The following is an 11,818-nucleotide window of genomic DNA, read 5'->3' as shown; positions in this document are numbered from 1 at the left end:
GCTTAACTTTGTCGGTATTGCTCTCAAAACGGTTGGCTGAACTACCCGTTTGTTTTGCAATTTTTTTCTCAAATAAATAAATATTTGCTTTTCTTATCCTTTAAATGATTATTATAATTGCATCGGCAAGCTGAAATTTAATGAATTAATATACCTAATAGAATCAAAAATGTCTCATTTATTGCCTTTCAATTCGTAAGGATATTTTTTATGGCAAAAAACCCTTGAAAATAATTGTCAAATGTTGGAATGTTATACCTTGTTAAATTCGTTTTAAGAATTTCCGTTTTCGTTAATTAATTTTCAATAAATCAATTAAGACATTATATCCACAAAATAATTGAAAATTCCATTCATATATATATTTGGGATGTATTGGAAAATGCCAGTAGTCTGCAAAATCCTTTCAAGTTTTTATTTATATTTTTCCAAATTCCCGATGAGAAATGCACATTCTAAGACAAGTATTAATAAAAAAGTTTCTTATGCCTTAAGGTCATAATCCTCTATTACCTCCATTGCAACCCAAACTCAGAAGTTCGTGACATTAGAAATTTTCACTGTTCAATCGACTGCTCTACTCCTGCGGTGGTGCTTGATTTCCACATCCGCTTTGGCTAATGTAAAATTTAAGCGATGGTGGCAGAGGGATATTGCCAATTCTACCGGAGAATAAGATGAAATAACACCATCCACTAATGCGCATTGATTTTCGCATTTCCACTGGCGTCATTTTCCATTGTTATCCGTCGCTCTTGTTGTTTAGCAACGGTTCTGACGGTGAACTAATAGCAGCGGATGTGGTTAAAAGCATTTGCCCGGCTACCTTTTTCATAGACCATTAAATTTGCATTTGCTGGCGCTGACTGGCGTGATTTTCTGTCAGCCAGGCTGTTGTTGCTACCATCTCCATCTTCATCTCAACTTGAGGATTTTTTGAAAAAGAGTGGGCGGGAGTAATCGACTTGGTACTAAATATTTAAATAGCTTGTTTTTAGGACACTTGCATTGAATGACGATGGCACAAACCATTATATTAAAAGGTCCTTTAATAAAAGCGGAACGATATCCCTGCAACTATTTTTCGTTTTCAGAAAACTCTACTTATAAACAAGAAAGGAAGCAAACTTCGTCAAGCCTAAGTTTATATACCCTTGCAGTTATTACAAAACGACTACATTTCAATTTGTATGCGTATATTACTAAAAAAATGAAACTATGTATATTTTACACGAGAAGTCCAATTTTGAGTCACTCTATTACACACTACATTTGAATGCAGATTTTCAGAGAATCGAATCACAATTCTTTAGAGGTATGCCACTTTGAAATCGGCTTAAGTTTGGTAAAGTTATGAACTCTAGAAGTCCAGTTGTGGGTGACTTTTTTACAAGTTGTCATAATCATTAAAATAACTAACATGAAAATGGGTCAAAATTTTGATCAACGCTAAAATGAAAATTTTGAATGCAGATTTTCAGAGAATCGAATCACAATTCTTTAGAGGTATGCCACTTTGAAATCGGCTTAAGTTTGGTAAAGTTATGAACCCTAGAAGTCCAGTTGTGGGTGACTTTTTTACAAGTTGTCATAATCATTAAAATAACTAACATGAAAATGGGTCAAAATTTTGATCAACGCTAAAATAAAAATTTTGAATGCAGATTTTCAGAGAATCGAATCACAATTCTTTAGAGGTATGCCACTTTGAAATCGGCTTAAGTTTGGTAAAGTTATGAACTCTAGAAGTCCAGTTGTGGGTGACTTTTTTACAAGTTGTCAAATCATTAAAATAACTAACATGAAAATGGGTCAAAATTTTGATCAACGCTAAAATGAAAATTTTGAATGCAGATTTTCAGAGAATCGAATCACAATTCTTTAGAGGTATGCCACTTTGAAATCGGCTTAAGTTTGGTAAAGTTATGAACTCTAGAAGTCCAGTTGTGGATGACTTTTTTACAAGTTGTCATAATCGTTAAAATAACTAACATGAAAATGGGTCAAAATTTTGATCAACGCTAAAATGAAAATTTTGAATGCAGATTTTCAGAGAATCGAATCACAATTCTTTAGAGGTATGCCACTTTGAAATCGGCTTAAGTTTGGTAAAGTTATGAACTCTAGAAGTCCAGTTGTGGGTGACTTTTTACAAGTTGTCAAATCGTTAAAATAACTAACATGAAAATGGGTCAAAATTTTGATCAACGCTAAAATGAAAATTTTGAATGCAGATTTTCAGAGAATCGAATCACAATTCTTTAGAGGTATGCCACTTTGAAATCGGCTTAAGTTTGGTAAAGTTATGAACTCTAGAAGTCCAGTTGTGGGTGACTTTTTTACAAGTCATAATCATTAAAATAACTAACATGAGAATGGGTCAAAATTTTGATCAACGCTAAAATGAAAATTTTGAATGCAGATTTTCAGAGAATCGAATCACAATTCTTTAGAGGTATGCCACTTTGAAATCGGCTTAAGTTTGGTAAAGTTATGAACCCTAGAAGTCCAGTTGTGGGTGACTTTTTTACAAGTTGTCATAATCATTAAAATAACTAACATGAAAATGGGTCAAAATTTTGATCAACGCTAAAATGAAAATTTTGAATGCAGATTTTCAGAGAATCGAATCACAATTCTTTAGAGGTATGCCACTTTGAAATCGGCTTAAGTTTGGTAAAGTTATGAACTCTAGAAGTCCAGTTGTGGGTGACTTTTTTACAAGTTGTCATAATCATTAAAATAACAAACATGAAAATGGGTCAAAATTTTGATCAACGCTAAAATGAAAATTTTGAATGCAGATTTTCAGAGAATGGAATCACAATTCTTTAGAGGTATGCCACTTTGAAATCGGCTTATGTTTGGTAAAGTTAAGAACTCTAGAAGTCCAGTTGTGGGTGACTTTTTTACAAGTTGTCATAATCGTTAAAATAACTAACATGAAAATGGGTCAAAATTTTGATCAACGCTAAAATGAAAATTTTGAATGCAGATTTTCAGAGAATCGAATCACAATTCTTTAGAGGTATGCCACTTTGAAATCGGCTTAAGTTTGGAAAAGTTATGAACCCTAGAAGTCCAGTTGTGGGTGACTTTTTTACAAGTTGTCATAATCGTTAAAATAACTAACATGAAAATGGGTCAAAATTTTGATCAACGCTAAAATGAAAATTTTGAATGCAGATTTTCAGAGAATCGAATCACAATTCTTTAGAGGTATGCCACTTTGAAATCGGCTTAAGTTTGGTAAAGTTATGAACTCTAGAAGTCCAGTTGTGGGTGACTTTTTACAAGTCATAATCATTAAAATAACTAACATGAGAATGGGTCAAAATTTTGATCAACGCTAAAATGAAAATTTTGAATGCAGATTTTCAGAGAATCGAATCACAATTCTTTAGAGGTATGCCACTTTGAAATCGGCTTAAGTTTGGTAAAGTTATGAACCCTAGAAGTCCAGTTGTGGGTGACTTTTTACAAGTTGTCATAATCATTAAAATAACTAACATGAAAATGGGTCAAAATTTTGATCAACGCTAAAATGAAAATTTTGAATGCAGATTTTCAGAGAATCGAATCACAATTCTTTAGAGGTATGCCACTTTGAAATCGGCTTAAGTTTGGTAAAGTTATGAACTCTAGAAGTCCAGTTGTGGGTGACTTTTTTACAAGTTGTCATAATCATTAAAATAACAAACATGAAAATGGGTCAAAATTTTGATCAACGCTAAAATGAAAATTTTGAATGCAGATTTTCAGAGAATGGAATCACAATTCTTTAGAGGTATGCCACTTTGAAATCGGCTTATGTTTGGTAAAGTTATGAACTCTAGAAGTCCAGTTGTGGGTGACTTTTTTACAAGTTGTCATAATCGTTAAAATAACTAACATGAAAATGGGTCAAAATTTTGATCAACGCTAAAATGAAAATTTTGAATGCAGATTTTCAGAGAATCGAATCACAATTCTTTAGAGGTATGCCACTTTGAAATCGGCTTAAGTTTGGAAAAGTTATGAACCCTAGAAGTCCAGTTGTGGGTGACTTTTTACAAGTTGTCATAATCGTTAAAATAACTAACATGAAAATGGGTCAAAATTTTGATCAACGCTAAAATGAAAATTTTGAATGCAGATTTTCAGAGAATCGAATCACAATTCTTTAGAGGTATGCCACTTTGAAATCGGCTTAAGTTTGGTAAAGTTATGGACTCTGGAAGTCCAGTTGTGGGTGACCTTTTTACAAGTTGTCATAAATTGCTGAACTAACATGAAAATGGGTCAACATTTTGATCAACGCTAAAATGAAAATTTTGAATGCAGATTTTCAGAGAATCGAATCACAATTCTTTAGAGGTATGCCACTTTGAAATCGGCTTAAGTTTGGTAATGTTATGAACCCTAGAAGTCCAGTTGTGGGTGACTTTTTTACAAGTTGTCATAATCATTAAAATAACTAACATGAAAATGGGTCAAAATTTTGATCAACGCTAAAATGAAAATTTTGAATGCAGTTTTTCAGAGAATCGAACCACAATTCTTTATCGGCTTAAATTTGTTAAAGTTTTGGACACTTTGGGTATATCAAAGACTAAAAAAAAATTAAAAACAACAAAGTTATACTTTTAAAATTTTTCTATTTTCCCGATTGTTCCTATGGGAGCTATATGATATATACTACCTTCAATAGAAAGACCATTTTTGGGAAAGTTTCAAGAAGAAAGCTTTAAAACTGAGGGACTAGTTTGCGTAGAAATGGACAGATGGCTAGATCGACTCTCCTGGTGATGCTGATCAAGAATATATAAATTATAATACCCTCTGCAAGGGTATACAAATATCAATAAAACTATTTTTAATTGTAAGTAATATTTTTCCACTTTTAAAATATATTAATATTTATTTGAATAACCATATTTTTACAGGGTTTATTTATAAAAGTTTTTTAATTACACTAATGCTTAACTTAATAAATTTGGAAAATAAAATTTCTGAGAATTAAGAAGTGTTTCACTATATTATCCTAGAAAAAACGTCGTTTTCTTTTATATTGATATAAGGAATTATATTTAAGGAGCTAGCAAAAAACCCTCCCAAAGCGTTAGAGGTCTATTTTGCTCATAATAAAGGGAATACAAAACCAAACAAAAGCCCGCTATGACCATTAGAAACAGACAAAAAACATGCAAGGGTATTTGTTTAGATCTCTTGACCTTTTTGCTGAAGGTAAAGCCATCAATTTCTTTTTGCCGATTTGCTAACAACTCTTTTAATCGGTTCGCATGATCCCTCAATATCTCAGTGCGCTTCGACATCAATTGACATATATTCTCGTCTTTTGAGGTGCCCAATGAATGCAAATCAAGGCTTGCCAAGTAGGCCGGCGATGGAAAGACGTAGTCACTTATATTTATTCCTAACGCTAAACCTTTTTTGGGTCTAGGCAGAAAACGGGCTCTCTGGGGCGCCGGATCATCAGCAAAAACATCGCCAACTTGATTAAACTCCGGTTTTCTTCCAAAAGCTATTGGAACCGGAGGAACAGACTGATATGGGCAATTACGACGATTTAAAACAGAGGGACTCGGGTCCACAATAGCCACATTCGTAGGACGACCTATTTGGTTACCAATGATGGGTGCATTTTCCTTCTTACTGCGATCAATGCTGACGGGCTGTCGAGGAATTTCCTGAATTTCTAACTGATTTGAACATTTTAACTTATTTTCTGGTTGATTCAATCTGGGGCTTACCCTCTTAAAACAAATTGAATCCCTCAAGCGAATAGGTTTTTCATTTTCTTCAGTAATGCGACGGTCGACTGGGGTCGTTCCTTTTTTTTCTAAAGTAATTTGATTTAAGCGGAGCGGATCTTTATCTTCTAAATAAAAGTTTTTTTCCAAACACCTATCATTATCGTCGATCGCCTTTATGTTCGTGGTTTTTGAGCAGCCAACGTGGGTAGATTTCAACGTTTTTCCTTCTTCTGGATCTATATAAAATGTAACTTTAGGGCTGAAGTTTTCTTCACTGACACTATGATTTGAATCCCTGCCAGGTGTAATAGCATCGAATTCGCACAAAGTCAGATCATCATATTCTAAATTCTCAATGTCCTTCTTTAGAGTGGATTTTGTACTAGATCTGCTACGGGGAGTTTTTGAAACCTTTTTTCCACTGTTTGGCTTCTGAACTCTGTTTGTTCCAGACTCTCTGAACTTTCGAGGAGAGTCCTTGGCCATTTTCAGTATGCTTTTATCAATGGGCTGAACAATACCAGGATTCATCATAAGCTCCGATGCGGAGTGGATATTGCGATACTTTTTTTTGAGCGTAAGGTCAGACTGCGCGGTTATTATTTTATATGTATTGCTTTCGATCTGCACCTCCGAAAACTCTTGTGTATCCAATTCAAATAAAGCCTTTGGAGTAAAGAAATGTTTCATGTCCATTCCCAAAGAATCGATATGTATTTTTTGTACCGCAATTGTCTGGCCGTTGGCGTTCAACCAGGCAGTTTTATCCTCATCTCTCAGCTTGTATTTCTGATCCTTCTTCATCTTCTGGCTAAAATCTATGAGCGATGTCTTTCGAGCGAGGCCATGGCTTACTTTGCAAGTTGATTGCTGTTCAAATTTTCTAGCTTTGATTCCTTCACTGTGTTCCAAAGACTTTCTGGCTGTTGTCTGGTGAAAAAAGCTCAATTAATCTTTTTTCGACCAAAAACAAATGTATTTAAATTAAAATACCGTCATTTTCCCGCTGTGATTTGGGGTTGTTTGATTTATTTATGTGACTGTTGATATAAAAAGCAAAACTTGATGGGATAACAAATCTATGCTTACTGCATAAAGAAAACCTTACATTTTGTAGAAAGATATGAATTACGCTAAAAATACTAATTTCAGTATGTTACAAAATTTAAAAACATTCAAATGTTAAGTTATTTCTAAGTTTATATTATATTGGGAAATACTTTAAGTGACTGCCCTACAGCATTGCTAGCTATGAACCAATAAAACAAAATAAAAATCTTTGAAAAATACTGCCCTAAAAAAGTCAAGTGAGGTCTTCGAAAGCTTTAAGTTAGATTCGTCAAATCTCAATACAAATAATAAGACCCAGGGATATTATCGAATCACTTTAAATTCATTTAAATAGTACGCATCTCTCCACCTCCATTCCGACACTTGAAATCCTTTAAAGCTCCACCGTCATCGCCGCCCAACCGTTGGCACGTGCCCGATGCATAAATCGAAGTGGGATGAGTATTGTCGACATCTGCTTCTGGTCTGGCGCACATGAATCATTCATGAATCGTTTTGGCACAAATGCAAATCGTGCAAATCTTTACAACAAACAAAAGCCGCCCCTCTGCATCGAACGCACCCGCATGGCGACACGAAAAACGCGAGCTAAACAATGTAAAATGTTAAATAATTATTTAAAACAGTCGAATGGAGGGTGTTGGGTCCTGAAAAACAACAATAAAATGTTTACTGTTTACTTTTTGGCAAATTTATGGCCTAATGCAGCTGGCACTTGACCAACCCCCCACTAAAGTCGATTCCACTACAAAACAAGAAAGGAAAGCTAACTTCGGGCGGAGCCGAAGTTGAAATACCCTTGCAGAATATTCTGCAAATTATATTCTCCAAAATCATTCATAATGCATTCTTAATACTCATAAAAAATCCCAACTTCCTAACTTTAAAAACACCAAAGTTATATCATTTCCAATCGTTCAGTTATATGGCAGCTATAGAATATAGTCGGCCGATCCTTATGAAATTTGATATGTCGGATTGATTAGGCAAAAATAAATCCCATAGAAAATCCCAACTTCCTAACTTAACAAACACCAAAGTTATGGCATTTCCGATCAATCAGTTATATGGCAGCTATAAGATATAGTCGGCCGATCCTTATGAAATTTGGTAGGTCGGATTAATTGGCCAAATATAAAACCCATAGAAAATCCCAACTTCCTAACTTTACAAACACCAAAGTTATGGCATTTCCGATCAATCAGTTATATGGCAGCTATAAGATATAGTCGGCCGATCCTTATGAAATTTGGTACGTCGGATTGATTGGCCAAATATAAAACCCATAGAAAGTCCCAACTTCCTAACTTAACAAACAGCAGAGTTATGGCATTTCCGATTAATCAGTTATATGGCAGCTATAGGATATAGTCGGCCGATCCCGGCCGTTCCGACTTATATACTGCGTGCAAAGGAAAGAAGGGTGTGTGCAAAGTTTCAATTCGATATCTTTAAAACTGAGAGACTAGTTCGCGTAGAAACAGACAGACGGACAGACAGACGGACAGACGGACAGACGGACATGGCTATATCAACTCAGGAGGTGATCCTGATCAAGAATATATATACTTTATAGGGTCGGAGATGTCTCCTTCACTGCGTTGCACACTTTTGACCAAAATTATAATACCCTCTGCAAGGGTATAAAAAGGACTATGCATAAAAAAAGTCATTCACACTGCGGGTTGCTAGCTATATAAATAACACAATGCAACACAAATTATTTGCATTATATCCACATTATACTACCAGAAATATATTCAAAATTGCAAATGAAATGGATTTAAATCGTCAAAATAAATAAGGAGTAACACTGTTTTTACTCATTATAATCTAGTCTTTGCTATTGGATTCATTAATGCTTAGGAAAATTAATGAGGGAATAACCTAATTTAGTAAAAAATTTATAAAGTATGAATTTTCCATTTGTGTAACTTAGTATGTTTCTCATTCGATTTCCGGTTAATTGTTAGCCAGTCTAGTGGTGAAACCAAAGGCCCCAGCAACAGCGACCACAACAATCAGAGTGGTAAATATGTAATCTGTCAAATCATGGCATTAAATTAAATAACACCTTCGGCACTGCAAAGCACATCGGAAGCCACTAGCAAGTGGAAGGAAAGCTGGACAGGCAAATGTTTGACTCTGGCACATATGGCCTCGAGAGTGGAAATTTTAAAGCAATGCGAGAGCCAACCTGGCAATTATATTTATGTTCCCATTTACCAAGGGGCATTCTGTTTACTTGAAAGCAATTAAAAGCAAACCAGAAGCAGGAATACAAACATATCCACCCACCCAGTCCCCCGATACTTCATCATATTTGTGTGCGAATATTTGCTTAGTTCTGGCCCCAAGATAGGGGTTGAGTGGCTGGGGAAGATGGGTGGGATGGATGGGATGGATAGGATGGGGCACGGGCACGGGCACGGGCACTCCAACTGAAAGGCCTCGCAGTAAAATGGCCACTCAGGAAACGAACTTCGTTTATTGTGTCAGGGATATATATCTTTTCTGAATTGTTTGTCTGAGTACGCTCGCATCCCGGAATGTAGACCATGCCAGCGAGTCAGAGAGATGCACAAATAACCTACGGGGCCATAAAAGAAATACGTTTACTACGTACTAAAATTGAGTAAACGCCGCCATTACACGGACTGCAGCAGTCAGAGATCCTTGGATCCTCCTTCCAAGTTTTCAGTTTGCGTATTGTCCCTTTGTCGTATTTGCCCTCTACTGTGCTCTATTATTTTGAGTGCACACAACCTGCTGCAGTAAAAAAGACAACACAATTTAGGATGGAGCTCTGAATGGGCATAGAAACAATTTGAATTGTCCGTTTAGTTTGGGGGCTTTGCCATTGCCCATTTGGGCTTTGGTTTCCCTCTCATCAATTAATCTCGTTTGCAGCATTTGCTCAAATCAATTAAGAACAACCACACACCGATTGACGATAATCGAATTAACCCCGTTTCGGCTCCACAATAACATTGTAAGCGATGGGTATAGCTCCATATATCAAATTGTGATGCGAACATGAACTAAAGCGAGCAAAAGAACTAGAAATTCAAATCAATTTTTCACACTCCTTTAATTCCAGCCGACGTCTATCCTAAATCCCCCCAATTCAAATGCAAATTTCGACTTTAACAGTCATCAGCTCTGCCAAAGCTTTAACTTGAGGCTAATGGAATGGAAGAGAGTAACATCCAACCACCTGACTTGCCACTTTGCCAACATTTACATTTGCACAACAGTTGCGGGTTCGGATTCGAATTTGGATTCGGAGAGGGCAACAAGTGAGATACAGATACGGTTCAAGATACATTTTAAGTAACAATCAAAGCTTTGCATTCAGGGCATCTCCTCTGATGGCAAAAATGTTCGATTTCAAGTGGTTTACCACATAAATTTGCACTTTGCTTTGTTTACAAAGCCATCGAAAGAACAAACAGAAGAATAACAAAGAAATTGGGGAGCAAGTGTTACCAGCAATTGAAAAAAACGATATGCAAAGGTCTGCAGGCTATTCTGAGTTAAGTGAGGTAATCGGGATAATGATCGCCTTTTTTTTCTGAACAAAGCCTTTACAATGACTTTGTATTCCTAAATTCACAGATTCCTCTATCTATTTAATAAGTATAAGTATAATATTAAATTGAATAGTTTACTTCCTTTTTATTATGTAAACTGTAACATTAAACAAATTATTTAAAACAAAGTACATATTAATTTATTACTCATGACAATTTATTGCATGCTGGACATCACTGAAGTAAGTTTTGAAGCGATTAAGTTGAAACGAATAGTCCGATTTCTTGAACGCTATCATGTTGGTGAGAAACGTCCTTCTCTCAGTGAGCTCCGTGGAAAGGTTCACACAATGCCTCTTATGTGGGATTAGTCCCCCTTGATACCGATTGTTAACTGGAGTTTTTGGCTTTGACAAACAGTCACGTACCTTGGGATTTGATGGGGGTTCCTTTGGGGGACCAACAAGCTTGGCACTCATCTCTTTGGGATCATTTGAAAGATAATGCCGCGAACGATTCTGAAATTCCTCAGCTTCTTTGACATGCCTTATCAACTTTACCTTTTTTGCGCTGCTCAACTTGCTGCCACTTTCATCGAATTTTTCAAGCTTCCTATATACATTGTGGAAATCTAAAAATATATCAGCTATGTCCTGATCTACTACTTGCACCTGCTGTAGATTTGTATCCAGGGATTCTTGTATATTCTGAACATCCTTGTAGGCTCGGTCATAGCCGAATACTTCGCTCCTAATTTTTGGCATAATCACATCCACTAAGTCATTCACATACAGGTCGCCAAAGTGGGGTATCGCTTGAAGCTGTCCCAAAGTCTTTGCCACAATTCGTTCCAGTTCTAAATCAGATGAAAGAGTCCCTGCGTCCAAAGAACTGCTGCTAATATCGCAAAGGGATTCTCTCTTTGCCACGGTGTTAGCTACCGATCTATTTGAATTCTTCTCAATATTCTCCGCCATATTTTTTGCAAAGTCAAAGAAACTGCGAAAAGTTTTCAACACGAAAATTTTGTTAGGGCTCTAATGTTTTGTGACTGAAAATAAAATACTACTATATCGGAATAATAATGATAATTTAAATGTCACTATTTTTCTTGGGTAAATAGATATACAACAACAAAACCGATTGAGAATAATTTAAATACTTCTCATACGCCATTAAAGAAAAATAAATATTTCGTGTTAAGTGCACAGTTTTGAACAAAAATCCTTTGCAGATTTCTCTGATTTATCCCCGGGCTGTGGGGCCTAACTCAATTGCCTAAATGGGAAACTGCCCGCTATTTCCTGCATGCAGTGCACACCCATTCACTTAAACCCACTCATCTGGTTCCAACTCGTTTCAGCCCATGGCCAACCATATTTCGTACCATTTTTATGGGGCATGCAAAAAATTGCCAGTGCAGAGTCGACTCGAGCCGAGTCAATTTGATTCGATTCG

The 11,818-nt window shown here is 35.9% G+C and overlaps 2 protein-coding genes across 2 annotated transcripts; both read right to left on the bottom strand.

Moving 5' to 3' along the window:
* Positions 1 to 4,997: 4,997 nt before the first annotated feature.
* Positions 4,998 to 6,783, bottom strand: LOC108046487. Its single transcript, XM_017126184.2, has 2 exons — positions 6,750 to 6,783; positions 4,998 to 6,686 (listed from the first exon to the last, which is right to left on the bottom strand). Exons 1-2 carry the CDS (start codon positions 6,753 to 6,755, stop codon positions 5,070 to 5,072), a joined length of 1,623 nt encoding a protein of 540 aa, XP_016981673.2. The 5' UTR covers positions 6,756 to 6,783; the 3' UTR covers positions 4,998 to 5,069.
* Positions 6,784 to 10,537: 3,754 nt separating this feature from the next.
* LOC108053666 lies at positions 10,538 to 11,441 on the bottom strand. Its single transcript, XM_017136381.2, has 2 exons — positions 10,789 to 11,441; positions 10,538 to 10,736 (listed from the first exon to the last, which is right to left on the bottom strand). Exons 1-2 carry the CDS (start codon positions 11,335 to 11,337, stop codon positions 10,728 to 10,730), a joined length of 558 nt encoding a protein of 185 aa, XP_016991870.2. The 5' UTR covers positions 11,338 to 11,441; the 3' UTR covers positions 10,538 to 10,727.
* Positions 11,442 to 11,818: the final 377 nt, after the last annotated feature.

The sequence above is a fragment of the Drosophila rhopaloa genome, unplaced genomic scaffold (genome assembly GCF_018152115.1).
Source record: "Drosophila rhopaloa isolate 14029-0021.01 unplaced genomic scaffold, ASM1815211v1 contig_2, whole genome shotgun sequence".
Taxonomy (NCBI): domain Eukaryota; kingdom Metazoa; phylum Arthropoda; class Insecta; order Diptera; family Drosophilidae; genus Drosophila; species Drosophila rhopaloa.
Note: the sequence above shows the minus strand (reverse complement) of the source record. Positions and strands in the feature narration are given on the sequence as shown.